Below are 20,726 nucleotides of genomic sequence, written 5' to 3' on the forward strand. Positions count from 1 at the left end.
CCTCAAGCAGATCAACAACCCCACGTGACTTGGTGTCATCTGAATTGGGTTGTTCAATAGCATTAAACATGCCCCTTATTGAAAACCTTTTTAAGCCTTCAGCTTGAAATAAAGCTGATAAAACTGTAGCAGAAAACCCATTAATCTGTTCTACCATGTCACTTCTTGTGATCTGAGTGGAGACAGTGAGTCATTTTTACATATAGAGAGGGTAATTTTTTGTTCACAAGGCACTGTTCCACTGCTGCATTTGATGCCGATGAGCTGTGCAGTTACAGACAAGTTACTTCATACCACTGAGAGGAAGTTCCCCCACCTGAAAGATGTGGAAACTTTTCCTTGGGGCATGTTCGAGAGAAACGTGTTGAAAGTGTTTCAGGAATAGCAGCCCACTGACAGTTTCTCTTTTTTCATTAATGTTCATGTGTGATTATTTTTGGTTCTGCTGGATTAGAGATGAAGAAATCAGACAAAAGCTGATACCTGGCATGTATGTTTGCATGCACGCACGAGTGAATTCAACTCCTCATCTACAACCTGATTCCATTTTACTAAACAGAAAAAAAATCAACATATGCACCCACTCCTTGAGCAACGTGTGAACTGAAGCCTCTGGGAAAAACAAACGGGAAAAGGATTACTACCTGCCAACATCACCGTTTGTGGATTGTGCACCGTGCCGAGCTGAGGGCAAGTCGGACCTGGAAGAGGCTCACACGACACAACACTGACCACCAATACACACAAGATGGTCCTGAACTGTGGGCAAGGTGGGAGGATCCTTCTTCCCCCTGCACAAGCACCGGGCTACAGTCACGATCCTGCTCACCTTCCCTTCTGGCCCGACAAATAACAGCTTCATAAGGAAGGAGCTCCCAGATCAAGGAGGTTGTGGCACTCCAGAGGGCCCATTTGCTCCAGTCCTGGAGCAAACACTCCCATCTAACACCATCCTTTTCTTCTTTAGTCCTGGTTTAAAAGCCACGAGCCACTACCTTTGAAAAGGTGTTACCATTATAAGGCAGACCTCGACGTGCATAGTGAGCACCTGTGCACACAAGCATTTGAGGCAGAACATGGCACCCCAGTGCTGCCTGGCAGAGAGCTGGGGATGGTTCCAAGGTCACCTTTTTATACTAAATAACTACTAAAGGATGCAAGTCCTTAATTTCCGAGTGGCCCCAGCATACATTTAAGGCTGGCACTTTGCCTTTAGTTGCACAAAAGGTGCCCGACAAACTGGGAGAGCAGGATAACCACCACCCTGCACTTATTTCCATAGGGCATTCAACTATGAGCCCATCTGGGGTGGGGTCGGGGGAACCCACTGTGTTTGTAAACCTTGTATGTGGCAGCCCTGCTGCACGCTTCATGCGGGCAAAGAGCCAAGACCCGGTGCCCAGTGCAGGATATAATTGACCCAGCCTTGACTTCAGGGGGGGTCAGGAAAATAAACCCAGCACAGGCACTGCCAGGATGCAGCCTCCCTGCCACCACATATAACGCCAGAGTTGCATTTGTATTTCAATTAATTCAGAGACTTCTGTTGGAGAAAATTAAAATTGAAATGTATTTTTCTTTTCACTTTTGGAGTACTGTTGTCCTTTCTTACTTCAATAATTCATTGTATACTAATCTTTTCTCCTTTATTTTCTGATGCTGACACTAGCACATATCTAATCACTGGAAACCAGAATTCACCTTTCCTCAGGATGTACAACCTCCCCCCACTGGACCGTATAGGTGAGCACACAGATCCTAAGCGTGCCAAATTTACATGTTTTTCCAATAGTGGGAAAAATTTATTGGAACAAGGAACAGGATTTTCAGGAATAAGGAACCTTCCTGCAGGCTACCTGACACTCTCTCCGATGAAGCTGCAGCTGAGTCATTCTCCTTTCTCAGGCAAAGAATTATTTATCAGAAAATTTTTTAAAAAGGCAAAAGAAAAAAGGGATAGTTTTGTTTTTCCAATACTGTGTGCTCAAAAATTAATTTAGCTTCTTTCATTCTAACATTTGTATTAAAATAATTTTTAAAATGCCTGAAATATATTAAAAAAAATCAATACAGGGGAAAAATTTTTCAACATAGGATACCATTTTTTCTTCACAAATCTCTGTCTTCATATATTTGTATACAGTGCATAATTATACACCCACACCAGGAAAATAAAACAGACCCTAGACTTCACTTATGTAAACATCAACAGTCCAAAAGAGCAGTTTAGTGTGGATTTTACAGTCTTTCAGTGATTAGCATTTTCTTTAAGAAGTAAAAATCTGCTTGTCGTCTTGCCTGTTGATTGCGGAAAATAATTTTTCATGCTTATGTTGGGCGACAAGTGAAACCTACCTTACTCTACAGCAAATTATGCAGGAAACCTGCCGGGCTAGGTGCTTTCAAACCACATCAGCAAAAATTAACAATACAGGAAAAGCCTCTTTTCCTAAACACATCTACTAGCCCCCTAAACAAATTTATTTCCTCATTCCTTTATAAGCTCAGACACATCTACCTGCATAACAATTTCCTTTAGGCATCCCCGAAAAAAATAAGAAGGGGAAGCAGGCAAAACACTATCGCTGTGCGCTGTCTGCGCGACAGGGACGATGATGGCTGCTCTTGTAAATATAGAATTCAGACACCCGAAGGAGCCATGGCAAAACACAGGGGCAAAGGGAAACCTTCAGTTTAAGAGCTCCATTTGGCAGCATTTCTACTGGAGATGTCAGCCGGGAGATGAGCACAGAGCCAGCAGGCAGCCTCTGCAGCTGCGAACCCTTCGCTCGCAGGGAAACGGTGCTGCTTTATTTTCCAGCAGAAACTCTGCCCGACAAGAGCTGGAGTCTCTAGGATGGCAGCACGAAAGCAACCGGCAAATTAATTTTTTGAAAAATTATGTTGCTTACCTGCAATGCAACATCATTTAGCCCAGTCCCAAAGATTTTAATAGCATCCTTTCCTTGGTGGTATGGCTGCAAAAGCAGTGATGTCATGGGGAGGAAGCAGTAACAATCATGTGACTGCATCCTCCATCTATAGCATATCTGATAGGCGATGCAGACACAGGGAGACACACTAGGCTTTAATCCCATAGGATTAAGCTCCAAACCTCTTTGCCCTAACCTATTCGGTCACCATTAGAACACGTGGCACCTCCCCCCTCCCCCCAGCCTTAGATAATTGTTTTAAAAAGGGTTTGTTGATTTCTTTGCAACAGCAATAACCATCACGTTTCACAAGGAAAAAGCATACAAAGTATGCTGCATGCAAACCACTAAATTATTCCTGTTGACTTTGCAGCAATGCCTGTGTGTACTTTCCTTCCATCTTTTTGAAATACCTAATCACAGCAGCTTGGAAATGAGACAAACCACAATCGCACCATCCTTTGCATTTTTCCTTCTCTCGGTGCTCCATTTCAAACTTAACCAGACTGACTTCCCTCCATCTTCTGTCTCATATACCAGCTTTGCAAGCTTTGCTCAAAGATTTCATCCCTGTTACCTTCACTTCCCCACCATCCATCTGTCACTCCATTGGCAGTCTTCTGCCTTTTCTTCAATGCAACTGTCACTGCTTGAAAGATCCTCTCCTAGATTCCAGACTACTTTTGTGTTTCAAAATTTCTGCTTAAGCAGAAAAAAAATTACAACATCCTAAAATGTTTTACTTGACAGAAAAAGCCCAAACAACTGACATTTTTGTTAACTATTACACCTGAGAATCGTATCTTAGGAGGTGGATTTGGGTGTCTGGGGTTTTTTTGTTGGTGCTTTTGGGGGGTTTGGTTTTTATACTTTGATTATACTCTACAACATATTGGTGTACTACAATAATAATTTCCAATATTCTATAGAATTTTATATAAGCCAGTAGGATCATGTTCCAGAAAAGAAGATGAAGATCTTCTTTGTGAAGATTGTGTACGTGTTTGAACACCTACAATGTGTTATATTCCAAGGCATTCACCTTACTGCTCATTTTGCCATATTTGAATATTGTGCAGACTGGTTTTACCCTTAAAGATATCCATGGATGTGCTTTGTATTACAAAGCAAATGCAACAGCAAGGCAGAGGAATATTCTGCACAGGCGCACATTAAAATATCCATCAGTGACTGTAGGCACGAGCTTTGACTTCCCCTGACTTCAACGGGTAAGGACTGCAGTTCTGGAAGACGTTCTTGTCCCAGTGTTTGAGCAGGTATGCACTAAACAGGCAGCCCAGCCCCACAAAACAAGTCAGTTGATGCAGGGTATACAGACCCTTTTTTCAGAATGGCTGCACAGCTCCTCCAAATCTACTTCAATCCTCCAACAAGCTGAAGAAAATTCCTGTACTCTTTATTTCCAATACGGACTCCCATACAGAAGCCACAGATTTTGGGTTTTATTATGGAATTTGAACACTTAACTTGCTTCTCCTGGTGTTCCCACATCCTTCTACAGAAAGAGATTTGATTACACCTTTCATACACAGCACTGCAGATCACAGTTCTCTGTGATCACTGATCACAGATCAGTGACAGCCCCAGGCTGACTATAACCATAAAGAAGAGTGGAAAAGTGATAGAAGTCCTAGCTTCCTGACAGTGTCTCCTCTTTGCACCCATTAAAATCAGTATAAAGGTCAACTGAATTCTGAGAAGGAAGTTAAACACTGAGTATTTAATTTTTTTTCTTGATGGTGTTATCAGCAATTTTCCTTACTCAGTTTATGAATATGAAAACAACAAGCAGCATTTAGTCAGATACAAACATCTATACCTGTGACCTTCTGTGCCACATAACATACTCCATAACATGAACACCACACCCTAGACAGAGAACAGTAATTTTGTGCACTAACCAAATGGACACAAGGGTCTCAATCTCACATTTTTTTCCTGAGCAGATTTTCCTACATTCAAATCCTAATTACTCTTCTCTATTACCTCAGCCAAAATTAGAGACTGCCGAATGTGTATAGTTAGTTGGATAGTGTAACTGCAAACACACTAAAGGGATAGAATATTATTCGATTCTTGATAGAAAATGTGACTATAATCTAGATATTTATGTACAAATTTAAGAAATTATTAGAAATCATAAGAAGTCAGAAATAGCTCCTAAGCAGCTTTCAACCTCAAGAATACTGAGGTTTTCCAAAGTGCAAGCAAATCACTTAATTGACATTCACAGGCTCCAAAAACAAATGAACTTTCCTCTTTGCTATTTTCTTCCAATGATACTTAAGTCTACTGAGTGGTCCCAGGAGGAAGAAAATGCTCTTCACATGATGTTTTGGAAAAGATTGTTCTTGCTTTTGCTAGCCTGCACTTTCTCAAGTCATTCTGTAAATACCTTTTTCCTCTTCTCAAAGATATATGACTATAGTTTAAAAGTGGATGCAAAAGAAGCTATAAAGTGCCCTCTTCCCTAAAAAGTCAACCTCCAGTTTTATATTCGCTGGAAACAAAACACAACACATAGTTCATCTAACTCCTAAAAAAAAGCTCTTTTTACACAGCACTTACCTTTAAGTCTTGTCAAGTGCTTACAAGAACTGCAGCAAGAAATACATGTAAGACCTCTTTCTTATAACAGAAAACCCAGACCGACATACCCATCATAGCTCTTGTTGTTGATCCTAATGGTCGAGAGACAGAGACAGTTGGTATTCCAAATGACTATTCCTAGCAGGCTGTTTAAAAATAACCTAAACTCCAACATACCCTTAACACCTTCCAAATACTGGACAGAGAAAGGAGTCATATGTCAGCACTATGACTTTGCCTGTGCTCCTGCAGCTTGGGTTAGAGAGAAACTTGAGCAACAGCTTTTCTGCAGTTCTGCAGGTCTAACGTTTCCTTTGTGAAAGCAGCAGCAAAGTTCAGCCTAAATAAGTTAGCTTGTATTCGTTCGAGTGGCTTTCACCTTGGAATTAACCCTAAGTAAGGTATTACAGAACAAATAATGTCAACTTACTTCTGGTATAACTCTATAAGACAGTTCAATGTGTTGTAAGTGGAGCTACCCATGAATTCTGGGAATATTCAACTATGAGACCCTGATACAACTGTCAGCTTATCATGAGCAATAACCACGTGGGAGAATATACCTGCCATTCCTTAACTCTGCACCCTCTTCAGGTCTTCAGTGTAACCTCTTTAGGATCTCTGATTTCACAGATTTCCCCTGTTATTTTTATTTGAAAATTCATTACTTTCACCTAAATGATGCGTATTATTCAGAAACCAAAATTCCTTTATGAAAGCACCCTGAATGTGGAAAATATCAACCATTCAAAAGATGCCTTATACTCTGACATATAACAAAACTCTATTTCTGTTTATGGCAAATTATTTTATTTTGTAGAAGAAATACTTTCAAATAATACAAAAATGACACAATCATACAGAAGTGACAAAAACAAGAGAGATGAATACTGAATATGATAACTCGTTATCACATCAAAACAGAACTCATTACAGCAGTCAGAATCACAAACCCAACAAGATATGCCGATAATGTCTCACAGCAGTCGCTGTTTAAAAACACCAACTTGAGCCCAATGACAGAGAGGCCACCGGACATTGTCCCTTCATTATACAGGCAGAACAATTTAAGGTAGAAGGGATGTCCCAGAGCAGATCAGCCTGCTCTGGGTCACGTCCTGTCAAGTTCTCAACCCCTCCATAGTCAGCTATGGGCAACCTCTTCCAGTAACTGATCACGGTGTTGTCTGTTCTTGATATACAGTAAGTACTTCTGGTGTCACTGCACGGTAACTTTTCGTAGACCTTAGTATGCAAGGGCCTCCACTGAAAATGGGACGTGAAATTCTGACTAACTGGTCTTTTCAAGTAATGAGCACTGAAAAGCTCACTGTCCCTAGACTTTTACCCAAACACTAAAAATTTCTTACACAATTTGGTTTTTGTCTGCATAGTTTCTGAATATGTCTAGTTGCACCCAAGGAACCCAATATACACCCACTGAAGCTTACCGGCAAAAACATATGTTGCTATCACTTGATGCCTGTCATGGCATCAATGGTTATAGGCCATTCTATGAAACAGGGAATACTACCTTAAATTTAAACGGCTGCATTAATCACCTTGATTGACTAATGATTAAGTTTACCATCTTTTTTTTTTCCCCATTACTTTGAGTCTTAGCTTGGACAGGTAAAAGCAATTTGGTTTCAGGTCTTCCAGATCTTTGACAAGGTAACAGAGTATAAACTCTTGAAACTTACAAAGAAAATTTACTTACAAAATATTTGAAAATATTCTGATTGGTTCTGATAAGCACATCAAAGTTTTCGCTATTGTTGTTTTGAATTCCTGAAAAATCTGGAACCAGTTTGACCTTCACTTTAATTAAGAGACAGCATGATCTTGCTTCTAGGAGATTAGAAATTTGCAAAGTCAGTCTTGTGTTGGGCACCTCTCTTTGCAGGTAACGTATATTTAGAAAAATATGAAAAACTATTATAGTAGCTTAGTAAAGAAGTATTTTTTTACATATTTGCAGGATGCAAGGACATAAAACTGGCATACTCGGGAATTTAAGGTGACAGTCTTTCACTAAAATAAATGGTCACAAGTAAAATTATTTCTTGCTGGATTTTAGCTGGTCCAAGTAGCAAACAAGTGAGCTGTACCTTCCAGAATTAATACACCTTCCTCCTGGGAAGTGTCACTGTTCAATAGAACTCGCATGCAGGAACCTCAAAGCACATCCTTTATGATGAACATGTGGCCTAAGCACCAATAATTAACGCAGCTGCTTCCTGAAATCAGCACATACAGACCTTCCTGAATCAGACTGAATCTTTATAACTGTAGAAAGGACTATAACATTCCTTTAACAGTCTTTCCACACAGCTCACATTGCTCTTCTAACTCCCTTTTAATTAAATGGCAAAACAAAGACGTGTCACCCTTTTCCTTCCTCCGTTTGAACTGAGAATCTAGTTAAGAATATAAAGATATTTTAGACACAACTGAAATGAAAACAATCTATTAGTGCACAGTAAGAACATGCAAAAGAATTTTGCAACGTTTAACATCACTTCTAATCAGTGTTAAACACATTGCAGGTGATAATATTTTGCTATAACACAGACAGTGCTAAAGGATACAATGTACATAATAAGCTACAGATAATAAAGCTGAAAAAAGTGACAATTTTGGAACATAGTATTTTCATTTCAGGTATCAGAAACAAAACCAGCTCAATGGTTCCATTCTACTGTATGACAAATACTGAAGAACAAAATTTCAGTCTTAAAATACATCTTAAAGTAGGTATTTTCCTTCAAGGAAAAAAGGCACTATAAATAAATTACACTACAGTGAATTTGCCTGAACTCACTTTGTTTCTGTCTTCCAGCCTTTAAGTCAAATAAAACAGCATAAAAACTGTACACGCTCTTAAAAGGATAGTCGATCTTTTATAAAATAAGTTGTCTTCAGAGATGTCAGTTTCACAACAAGGAAAAACCAAGCCTTGTTGCAGTCACTATTATAAAATATATATGTATATATATTTATATATATGTTTTTGTTTACTTTTACTTTTTTTACTTTTTTTTATTTTTTACAAAACATGTATATTAGCTTTTGCACAATTTTTTTTAAAGAAACTTGGCTACTCTAGTAACTTCATTAAAATAAAAGCGATAAATACTTCATGTTTACAATGCAACATGTCATACATCATCAGCTGGCAAAGGAGGTATGTTAATCCTTGGTCTTGTAAAAAAAGCTATCTTCTCTCTGCAGTCAAAACAAGACAAAAAGGAAGTCAATCAAACAAATATCTACTTTTTTTGCCCCCGAGAACATGGATTCTTTATTCTGGTTAGCAGTTAGTATTTGTTACTTCCATACTGAACTGATGGCTTATTTGAGTACAAGAAACTTCCTAAAACTACTGTATCTCACTGTATACTTTTGGCAACATTCCATTAAGCACAATTAGTATTTTTGAAAATTCAGGTGGAACTTTTATACAACTCATTGAACATCAATCATAGTTGACTGTAAGACGGTTTCGCAGCAAAAGCCCTGCCTAAGCCCCATCTGCAATGCAAAGTTCACCCTTGTACATTTTGCAGTAATGTCTACAAAAAGAAGGAGAAAAATAAATGATGTTCAGTCATCTATGTGCTTTTTTATTGAGCAAACAGTACATGCTGTAAAGTAAGTGTCATAAACGGACACGTACATTAAAAGGTTAAGAGTATAAGCAAGGAAGACAGCTTTCACCTTACTTTCTACATCTCATTTTATTCTATTCCCCCTATCTTTTTATATCTCAGTGTACAAAGCGTAAAAATTTCCCCTGTCATTACCAGAAACATAAGATATAAAAACAGCCCTAAAATTTCTATTGATTTTAGTTCCACCCCACCTTTCTACAAAGAGCTCCCCAATATCATTCTAGAAAAAAAAAAATTACATTAAAGGACAGAGGAGTTTTCTATTTCACTTAAGTATCCCCTGAAAGAAAGTTCTACAAATGGATGAAATACTATGATGTAACATTGTAACTGAGTTGTCCACCACAACTGTTTTCTTACTCTCCTGATAAACACTAAAAAGAATTTAATGTTGGAAGTTATAGTCTTCCTGCGAAATGCACACTATCCATGCCACTTGTACACAAAATAAACCATCAGAAAAAAAAGAAACTAAGAGAGGACACATACCATGTGAACATAGATGAAATGAGGGGAAAAAAAAAGTCCAAAGAAAAGGCTTGGTGAGTGAAAGCTAGAACATTATTGAGTACTTTTTAGGAAGACAGTGTTGTTGATGATGTATATGTATTACATTAAAGAAATGGTTTATGCCCACAGGCTTGCACTGAGGAACAGACAAATCATTTAAACTTAACAGTGAGTAGACTAAGTTGAAAGAACCACCTAAATTAAGTTTGCACTTGAAGACTTTATTTATTTATTTATTTAGATTCCCTGTGTTTTAAAACTGTAGCACTGCAATTTCACCTTAGCTTTGGCTCTTTGCACTACAAACAATTCAAAGGAAGCTCATTTATCTAAATCAATATACAGTTAAGAATTACAGGCTATATAGAAGATAGAATTTAAGCTAAATGCTTCAGAGAGCTTTAACCTCTCTAGTGACCTGTTCCTATGCTATTTCTGTACACATTACCACTCACCTAAAAGTCTGCACCTGAATAGGCTCCTTCTGATTTTGCCCACGCAACTGGTATATTTCTTTTGATGCTTTCTTCAGCATCTTTTCAGCTGCTTGCTCTTGGTGATGTTCAAATTTGGTCTGTCTGGTCTGAAAACAAGAATATAATGCTTAAAATGGTCATGTGAATAAATAAAAGACAATAGCCAGATAGAAACAACAGAATCTCTTTTCCCCACTCTCTGCTGTAAAACCACACAAGTACATTGTCTGAAATAGCTTATTATCTAAGAACTATAAATTCAAAACACTGACATTGTAGTTTCATTTCTTAATGTTCTTCAGGCAGATACGTACTAAATCCATGAAAGTTACTGCACATAGATCGGTCAAACAAGAATTTAAACTAAATTTAAACTCACTCTTCCTCTCTGGTAATCCAATGATTATTTTGTTTGTTGTGCTATGTTTGCCTATAACTTCTTTTTCCAACAACAGGAAAAAAACACATATCCAAATGATCTAAATACTTATGGAAAGTGAAATATCAAATCAGCAAAGCTTCTTTCAAAGATAAGAAGTAAGGAAATTATTAAAGTTCCAATAATAAATATCTAAAACAAAAAAATCCAGAAACAAAACAAGCCTCAAACCAAAACAAGAAGTGCCACTGGCAAATAGTGCCATTCTCCAGTATTCATCCTCCAACAAATACAGTTTGGTAGTAAGCACAATAAAAATTACTGTATTGATAACTTGAAGAATATAGAAGCAATATTCATTGTCTGAGGCTCGGTTAAAGCAGCTTGAGGTCTTGTTACAATTAAGACATTTTGAAACCAGAAGTTTCTGAACACATCTCACGTTACCATACCTGCCTTTCTGCTTCCTTCAACAAGTTTCGGAATCGCTCATCCCGAAGGACCCAGTGGGGCAGATCTGTCTGCCCTCTGAGTTGGGCATCTTCCAGACGCTGTCTCAACTCTCTTAAAACGCATATCTCCTCATTCAGCTGTCTCTGTCTAGTTCTGGATGCCTGGAGATCCAGCTCCAGGTCTAAGGACGTCCTCGCCATAAGCTCAGCCAAAGATGATCTGCAGGACTGCTGAGTTATTAGGATTCAAACAAAATGCATAATATATTAATCTCAACATGATATACTGGTCTGTCTTTAGCTATAATGTACATACATTTTCTGTACTTACTTCACACACAATATCTTTCTTGACACAAAGTTTTGGAGAGATTACTTATAACCCACAGAGAAAGGCTAAGAAAGTATGTACCATACATAAACTTTTTCAATTAATGGTTTCTGCTGCCTCCTTTTACAGCCTCCTTTTGGCTTATTAATATTTAACTGATTTAAGTTTATGGACTAAAATTTCATGTTATGATGATAATAAAAGGGATGTAATATGGAAAACTTATGACTCAGTGTCAGGATGTCCCCTTAAAGAGCTTTATTCAAAACTTGTTTTAAGATACATTCTGAACCAAAACAGGAGGCATGGCTGTCTGCTTGCCTGCACCACTGAAAAATTAACTTCTGCTGACCAGGCTAAATTGTATGCAATTTCTATACAATGAATTAACACCTTACTCACCCTTCCCTGCCCACTTGTTCTGCAGCATGTGAGGTGGCACAGGAGCAAAAGAAGAGCTTAAGCCCATTCATTCCTGAATACTTGGGCCTCAAATACTATAGTTTGCTTGGCTGCATGGGAGGGCTCTGGGTGTTTTAGTGTCACAATTATACAAGCTCCTCCGGGCCTGTGCTCTGCATCATAAACTAGAGTTTAAAAATATTTAGCAAAATTGACATCTAAATCAATACATATGCAGTCCCCATTAAACTAATTTTTGTCTGCCACATTTTTTTTCTCCTCAATAATTGCTCACAACTATATTTGATTTCTCTATGTCTGTTATATTTAAAAAAAAACCCTCAAACTGAATCCAAAACACATATCCCTCCCCTAATTTACATTACTGAAGCCTTATATGTTTCCTAAAACCATTAGAATGTACCTGTAGACATCTAAAGCTTGGGTATCAAAGTACCAGTGAATGAGTAACCAGTGAAAAGTAAAACCCAGTTTCCTAAGTATACCTGCTTATACCGTAGAGTACGTCTCTCCAAGGTATTCCGGACAAAAGGGGACTTCCTGGGAAGTGTTGAACTGTCACTGTCACTGCGATACAGCTGATTAGAAAAGATATTGAAAATACAAGTTGTTTACAGGATTATCTGCATTAAGAAATCTCGAATTTCTCTTGTGCTTTTGAGATTTATCTTTAAAAATGAACTGAAAAACTCTCTTGTTTTAAGCATATTCTTCACAGTTTTAACTGTTTATAAGAATTTATATATAACAGTGAGCACACTGTATAGTTAGAGTAATTGAAGAAAAATGCAAGTTTTACAGCTAAGTTTCATCAAGCATTCTACTAAATAGCCAGGACAACGTAGCCTAAAAAAAGGGCAAGGGGGCAGTTAAAGTCAGTAACATTACTACCTAAAGCACTTACTGTCATTGTTACAAACAATACAGTTTCCCACATTTCCCCTCCCCTCTGATTTTAAATAAACACAGCTTAAGTGCAGATGTTTAACAATCTCTTTTTCTAGTGTGTGAGGGTGTTTTAACTCAAATTCCCTATATCAAACAGACATGGAAAACAGAAATCAAACTGAAGAATTCAAAGGGGTCCATAGATGCACTGTATGCAATGTAAATAACAGAACTGACTCCAGAAGATCCTTAGATTAGGAAAACGCATGGAAGTTAAAAGCCATTACTCCATTTTCAAACTGAAGCTCTCAAAAGCTCATGAAAGAGTACAATTAAAGCTAGATGCACTTCACCAATATTGCAAAATCTATACTCCAATACCCATGAATTGACCTGTAATACTGTGAGTCAGCTGCTTGTAAGTCCTTTGCCGTTGAACATAGCAATCAGCTTACATAAGCTAGAAAACTGTTGTGCCAATCCTCAATTACTTGCACCAGCACACCCAGAAATCCTACGTCCCACTGTAACAGACCATCCTATGACTGCCATTCATGACAGCAACCAGAGTCATATGAATATTTATGCAATAACCCTAAGATTATGCATTCAGTCCCCTTTCCCAAACTTTTAGGTACCTGGAAGTTAAACATGGTTTCTAAGCTGTTCATACACCTCATTAGACACCACTGTCCCTCTGTAAAAATCAATTACCCTAACCTAACATCTAAGGTTGCCAGGGGAAGAGACCTTAATAGCTAATTTATCATAAATTTTACATGAAATAAATTCAAGTTTAAACTCTTAAAAAGAAAAAGAACCAGGAGACCTCATCCCCACTGCAACGTTTAAATTCAATGATACATTACGCATTATTATTAATTCATTCAAAAGCAGCATAAGTTTTCTAATACATGAAATAAAGTCTTAAGAAGAAATTATCAAAAATGTACAAAATATTTGCATGGAAGCCCTTTCCCCCCTTCCTTTTTAAGCCTCACTCACTCTGCAAACATATTGACTTCGTGCTCCAGGCGAGAAGGTCTGGGAACGAACAATAGTGCTACTGCGAACAAAAGCAGAACCCCGTGGCCTGCGGCTAGTTCTCTCTTTTGGAAGAACAGGAACTTCTTCAGGAAACAGATCCTCAGTGTTAGTTTCCTTATCCACCTAAAATTTCAATGAAAGAGGAATGTTTATTTTTCTCCTTTTCTCTCTCACCAGAAACAAGCAGAGATTTCAACACTATCAAAAGTAAACAATTCGCCCGGCTAGCTAGGTTCAACTTCTAATGAACACTGAGAACAGAGGATGAATTGCCTCGGTTTTTTTAAAAGTTTTAAAACTAGGTCATTCAAAATTATAAGATTACCTTTCAGAACCCTTTGCTGGAACAGTAACAATTACGAGATGCAGTTATAACATGAATTATAGCTGCAGAGCACAAAGACTGCATTCAGCATTGGCAATTGGGCATTAACCAAGCTACCACCTGATCTACAGCCTCAACAGAAGAAAACTGAGTCATCTTTCAATAAGCAACCACCTTAGAACTGGAGGAATTCAAATGAAAAGAAGAAACTGAACAAAAGGGAACTGAAAGACTTAAAATAATAATACGAGAATATTGAAGTACATGGAAATACTGAAAACATGCTACTCTAGCAAAGCTTCAAAATTTTAAAATCATTCACTCCTCAATAGGAGGCAAGATCTTCCCTAAATGCAGCACAAACGGCTTATGTTCCATCGCTTCACTGGAAGTATTCCGATTTCAGCTTGTTCAGGATTATTTTCAATGTCTCATTTATTGAAAATAAAAGATTTTTAAATACATCTGTTTCAGCATAACTGTTCTGCTGTATTTATCACAACACTGAATCAACATTGTTAAACCTTAAACATTAAGCTGCCTTCTTCCCAACTCCCTTAAAAGATCTCCTTTCTAAGAATTTGATCATGATCTTTTCTGTTACAATTTCAGGTCAACACAGATATTGATACGAGTGCATACTTACAGATTAGATAAAGGTCAGCTTATTTTTTTGTTCTAAAAAAATAATTCTGTCCAGAAATAACTAGCAAGCAAACAACAACCCCAGCTCTAAAGAAGACATTTTTAGCAACTCAAGTCATGTGGCTGTCACGAAAGCAATGCTCATACAGCATTGTTAATGTTGTTTCTTATCCTTTTCTCCCCTTATCAATTGGGACTCAAATTCAACAAGCAGCAGGAGCACACTGCGTGTGCCAGGCAGCATGGCAGTTTCTGTACTGCAGTGTCTTCTCTCATTACCTTTATGGGTGGAGGCTGCATTTTTCCAGAACTGTACTGGCCTGCTTGAGTTGCAAACATGCGTCCAGCTAATGAATCCCCACAAAATGGCTCGGGATAAGGAGGACTAGTCTGTGTGCAATTACTGCATCCGCTGTCAACAGATTCTGCTTGCCAACTCCTAAAGTCAGAACATCACAAAAATGTTTTTGCATTAAAAAACACTCATGCAGTTATGCATCATGCTTATATATTTTATCATCCAGACCACTTTGTCATTTTAAACTACTACTTCTCCAATAAAAATACATAATTTCCAAAGGTAGAACACATCCCACTTGCATCTCTGCAGATGCAAAGACAGGCAAACACATTTCAGACCAAAAAAAAATAAAATCATCTTCCCCAATTTTCTTAAAGCACATTGTCTGGTCTTCATAACACTACTAAGTAAACAACAATCAATAGAAAGATGTTACTCACGTAACAAACTAGAAGTATTATTAATGATGAAATAGCATTGTAATAAAGTCTAAAATAGAATCTTAGAATCATAAAATGGTTTGGGTTGGAAGGGACCTTAAAGATCATCCAATTCCAACCTCCCTGCCATGGGCAGGGACACCTCCCACCAGATCAGGCTGCTAAAGGCCTCATCCAACCTGGCCTTGAACACTTCCAGGGATGGGGCAGCCACAACTTCCCTGGGCAACCTGTGCCAGTGCCTCACCACCCTCATCCTTAGGAATTTCTTCGTAACGCTCTCTAAATCTTCCCTCTTCCAATTTAAAGGCATTCCCCCTTGTCCTGTCACTACATGCCTTTGAAAAAAAGTCCCTTCCCAGTTTTCTTGTAAGCCCCCTTCAGGTACTGGGAGACCGCTTTAAGGTAAATATAAATAAGTGAAAGTCATGTTGCATGTTCACTCCAGAAGTATTGCAATACATGTCTTTCTTGGGCAATTTCCCATGTCACCACACAATTATTTTTTTTAGTACCGTGCTATTGTACATTTGCCCATTACAGTTGTCTCCCTAGCAAAGTTTGTTTCATTTAGTGTTTTTCCACTCCCCAAATTCCAAATCCTCTAAACTCATCCAGCTTCTCAAATAAAGTTTTCTCCTGTTCACACATCACTAAATAATAACTGAATTTTATACTTTTAACACTAACAAAGAACAGATCTCAGAATAACAACCTGCTATTTCTTCTGCTGTATACCCAGACTGTACCCGTAGCATAAACACCATTCCACTGTTTGATGAGGTATTTAAACTACTTTTTTTTACCTTTCTGATATGGCTTCTGCCTGATCTTCCTTTCTTTCCATCTCCAGGATTTCCTCCTCTGTGTACTCCAGTTTCACCCTCTCTTCTGCCAACTCTCTCTCAACTGCTTCCAGCTGGGCAGTTGTCCTAGCTAACAGGGCTGTCACTGCATCCTGAAAGGTAAAGTAGACTTAAAATAAAACCACTGGTATAAGCAATTGTGTTTAACATATCATATTCAGAGAAAATAAAATTTAAAACCCACCACTTTATGTTCCTAAAACAAATCAAACAAAAAATCCTACAAAAACCTCACAAATCCAAAACATCTGTCTTGAATCTTCATATTCAAAAAATATGCGCTGTTCCATGAATGCAAGTTCTCACATAAACCAAGCAGACCTTATATCACTGTGAAGCATCATCCAGCAAGTTATGTCAAAAAAGACCTATGGAGGTCACCTAGTCTGATATCCTGCCCAAAGCAGGGACAGCTTCATAGCTACGTCACATTGCCCAGGGCTCAGTCAAGAGCTGAAAGACTCCCAAAGATGGAAATTGCTCAGCCTTTCTTAACAACACCTTGAAGCGTAGTGGCAAAAATTTTCAATGAGTTTTAGTAAGTTTGACTGGAAGCGTGTGTACAAACATACACAGAATGCTATTTCAAGCCCCTGCCCAGGCATGATCTAGCTTTTAATCATTCTTTTAAAATCCAGCTCTTGCTGCAAGAGCTAAATTAAGGTATGACCTTCTGTGCTCCTTGAAAACAAACTGCAACCTGGCTGAGATCATAACCACGCAACACGTCAAATAAAGTAAACAAATCATTTTTACAGAGTCATACTGTTTTAACTGTAGTTACATTTCCAGAAGACTGGGGAATACTTTCTTCACACTGGTTTTTGCTCTTTACTTTCTGAGGGTCCGAGCCAGTAAAGATCTGAACTGAATACCAGTGAAGCTGCATCTCACCAGAATTCTCTGCATCAGTCAGGTTTATCTGAGCAATGCCCTGTAAACAACAAAAAGTAGTGACCACAATAAGATAAACATACATTGTGGGACAGACCTTTTCATCTAAAGAGCAACTATAACATGAAAAACGTCACTTTATCAAATACTAATAGTGTCTCCTAAAAAGAGACAGTTTTGTTCTGTTGTATTGTGATGGCTAAGACACCAAATTTCTCACCTCTTGCTTACATCCAGACAGGATCAGAGCAAATATTCATTTTTTGTAAACTGAAAAATGAAATCGGTATGACTGATGTAGGTATGATGGTTACAGCTGAGAACTCTTAATATTTTATTTTAAAAAAACAACTTACCTGATTTCTACATTTGCTTAAATTAATAGAACTTTAACAATATTACTTTAATCTGGTTCAATTTGAGATATATTCTGAGATACCATTTCTTTATCTGGTCTTCAGAGGCATGATCCAAAGAGGAAAAAAAAAAACCAATGTGTAGAACACCTTATTTTTTTCTGCCTATTTTTATTATAAGGTAGCCTCAGAGCCTTTTTTCCACATTCCAAGCCCTCCTTACATTTCACAAATTCCGGTGAAAACAGGTTTAATGGAGGCTTCTCACTGCAAGTATTCCCAGCTTTAAAACAGCCCTATTCTATTAGGCAGGGGTCACGTAAGAAATTTATGAGTGGTGTTGACCTAAAAAAACAGCTGTGAGCAAGTCCATGTCTTTTTTTTTTAATCAGTTCACTAGCTGGAATGACTTTATATCAGCTTTAATACTTAAATTATTGCTTTTGGCTTTATCTGGCTATCTCTACAACCTATTCATTTCCATGCTAATGGACCACATGCTAAGAATGCATTCATTCATATCACTGGAAAAATCATGTAAAAATTGGTTTCCTCCCTCACAAAACAAATGCCTGGATGCAATGATTCCAACTGTAGAGGCAGTAGGAAATGTATACAGAAACTGTATGTCACTTTAGGAAGTTAAAGAAATATTTCATTAGAAAACAATACTTTTTTAAAAACATTGTATTGTTTTTCAAGATGACTGTTCCCTGAGGCTTGGCTTAAACAGTTATATAAAGGATGATGGAGAAAAGTTTTTGGGACTAACAAAAGAATGTCCTATCAGGATACAACATGTTACTTAGAAGTCATTTTACATCAGTATATTGGATGCTACAGAGATGCCTTTTCTTTCATACAAAAAAGAAGTAGATGTCTCCAAAAAATCTACTTATTTTGACACAGTGTAGAAAAGAAACATGCATCAAATACTCACACTTTTGCATTAGAATTGGAAAATGTTTAAGACATGCTAGGTTTGGTTTTAGAGAGAATAGCTGTTTTCCTGTCACCAATCCCATAAAAAACACATGTTGACTCTTAAGATGTCTAACACTACCCTACACATCACATTTATTAAGCAGTTAAAAAAAATGCCAAAGAAATTGTTACTAAAATCTGAATGACTGAGTATAAAATCACCATCAAACACAATTTATAATTATCCTGAAAAGACTAGTTAATGTTTCATCTCCACCCCAAAAATTTCAAACCAGCCAGGACATCAGCCCCAAGGTAGGTTTAAATAAATATATTTACATTTCAAAATAGCTAAATTAAGTTAACATTTAACACATCTAAAGTTAACTGTGTTTACACCTGTAACCTACTTAAACAACTGCTACATTTATTTGAATGCATCTACACCAGATGTCTCAATCACCTTAAAGTAAAAGGTGCAACAGAAACAGTCCTGGACCACTGCTATCCAGCCACAAAGTTAAGATTGATCTACCAATAGTTTTCTTGGACCACTGTTCCTTGGCAAAAAGGGGTTCAAATTAGTTATCTTTTTATATCGAAGCTATTTTACTGATATTGATTAATTACACACACATTACAGTGCCATGCAGAAACAGATGTCTTCAGCACACTGTAGTCTAAAAGCTCTTACAAAAAAGTCTGTGAGGAAAAAGTCAAATTTTTACACAATGCTTTCCCCTCTTGCACCAAAGTTTAGCAACAACAGATTTGTCAGCTTTCCCCAAAGCAGGCATTTGAAAGCAATTCATTAAATAAAAAAGAATTAACTGTTTGTCTACTAAATCCTACAGCGATGAATACAACTGTTGTAACAACTTTCATTATGCTTCTGGAACATGAGTTATGTAATAGTACACATAACATTATATAGAATTTTGCAAATAATTAGCGACATTAGCAGAGGTTGAAAATTGAAGCAATTTAAGCAGTGTTGAAAGTAACCTAAATTCCACATATTTCAACTTTTTAAAAACCCCACCTTTCACAGATGCTTCTGTACTTTTTAATTAACACAACTACATATGTGAACAAACACATTAACACATAACTCTACAAGCACATCTTATGGAAAAATAGTCTTCTTTTTCTCTTTTCAATGTTAAAATTCATTGCTCAAGTAACTTTAGTTTCTCACATCACAGCGGTTTTAAGAAAAATGATCACTTACCAAGAGTTCTTCTTGCTGCTGATGGTCAAGTGAACAGATATAGAGCTGCAGTGATTTTAATTTCAAAACACTTGAATGCACAGGGATTCGGAAAACTTCATTAAATACTAATGGAGTTTGGAATTCCAAAGCTCTAGAACAGTAAGTGGTTGGTGTGCCTGATTCAAGTGGTGGCAAATAAACTCTCACATGACTGGAAACAGCAAAACAGACAAATAGCACAAATGAGATAAAGATATTTTGCATTTCTCAAAATCAAGCTAAGCAAAAACACCAGTGTAAATCCTGCATTAATAACTTCCTCCAGAATTGCTTTGTTACAGGCACTTACTTTGTAGTCTTAAGACAGAAGAACTGCAAAGCTGATTGGGAAACGCTACCTTTTTGTAATTAAAACTGATTTTATTTGAACTTGGCACTTGTAGAGTCACTAAGTGGCACTTGAGATGTCCTGAGGTATCCAAGGCATCTACACAGGGCTAGCAAATATGACACAGGATCTATGGGAGAGCTACAACCTTCCTGAGTAGCAGCAGCTGGAGGCCAGGTGCTATGCTACGCTTTTTCAAATAGAAACACATGACTATGTTTGGGCAATTAAATTGCCCAATGTCACTGATCCATTTCTTCCCTCCACCTACTAAGCATACCTGTCCTTGCCCCCTGCCAGAAACTCAGCACAAAGGGACAGTAAAAGAAGCCCAAAATAATTGCATCTACCTGTCATCTTGAAAAACAAATTCAAATATCTGACACTATTGCATTTGAGACTCAAAGCCAAAATTACAATCCACAACCATTATAATCTGACAGAAGGCAGCATAGACTTCTAGAGAAGGAGACACTAGAGAAGTGTTTGTATTCTCCCTGTCCTGACCACTTGTCCAGCCCCTTCAATGTCTTATTTTTTGCCATACTTTCCCTTGTGCCAATACACAGCTTCATGCCACAGTCTTGTGGCCCAGATTAGAAAACTAAAGTGCAAAAACAAGGCAGGGGCTGACACTGAAAGACAAGTAAA

At 37.6% G+C, this 20,726-nt stretch overlaps 2 protein-coding genes across 6 annotated transcripts in view; both read right to left on the reverse strand.

Moving 5' to 3' along the window:
* CLCN4 (chloride voltage-gated channel 4) overlaps positions 1-5,660 on the reverse strand; it is a 42,091-nt gene extending 36,431 nt beyond the window's left edge. The window contains exon 1 of one of the 2 annotated variants that reach the window (XM_069875194.1): positions 5,612-5,660. In XM_069875194.1, the coding sequence (XP_069731295.1) occupies positions 5,612-5,618 (7 nt within the window). In that variant the 5' untranslated portion in view covers positions 5,619-5,660. Of the gene's footprint in view, positions 1-2,912; positions 3,042-5,611 lie in introns of those variants that run through there. The other variant, XM_069875205.1, reaches the window with a different exon arrangement.
* Positions 5,661-6,323: 663 nt separating this feature from the next.
* The window catches only part of WWC3 (WWC family member 3), a 103,169-nt gene continuing 88,766 nt past the window's right edge, over positions 6,324-20,726 (reverse strand). For 2 of the 4 annotated variants that reach the window (XM_069875250.1, XM_069875220.1), the window contains exons 15-23: positions 19,706-19,898; positions 17,067-17,234; positions 16,241-16,392; positions 14,973-15,132; positions 13,682-13,846; positions 12,274-12,366; positions 11,035-11,265; positions 10,183-10,310; positions 6,324-8,771 (exon numbers count right to left, since the gene is read on the reverse strand). In XM_069875250.1, coding sequence (XP_069731351.1) covers positions 8,705-8,771; positions 10,183-10,310; positions 11,035-11,265; positions 12,274-12,366; positions 13,682-13,846; positions 14,973-15,132; positions 16,241-16,392; positions 17,067-17,234; positions 19,706-19,898 — 1,357 coding nt within the window. In that variant the 3' untranslated portion in view covers positions 6,324-8,704. The remainder of the gene's footprint in view (positions 8,772-10,182; positions 10,311-11,034; positions 11,266-12,273; positions 12,367-13,681; positions 13,847-14,972; positions 15,133-16,240; positions 16,393-17,066; positions 17,235-19,705; positions 19,899-20,726) is intronic. The other 2 variants (XM_069875241.1, XM_069875231.1) reach the window with 2 other exon arrangements.

This window comes from Phaenicophaeus curvirostris, chromosome 1 (genome assembly GCF_032191515.1).
Source record: "Phaenicophaeus curvirostris isolate KB17595 chromosome 1, BPBGC_Pcur_1.0, whole genome shotgun sequence".
In the NCBI taxonomy this organism is placed as follows: Eukaryota; Metazoa; Chordata; class Aves; order Cuculiformes; family Cuculidae; genus Phaenicophaeus; species Phaenicophaeus curvirostris.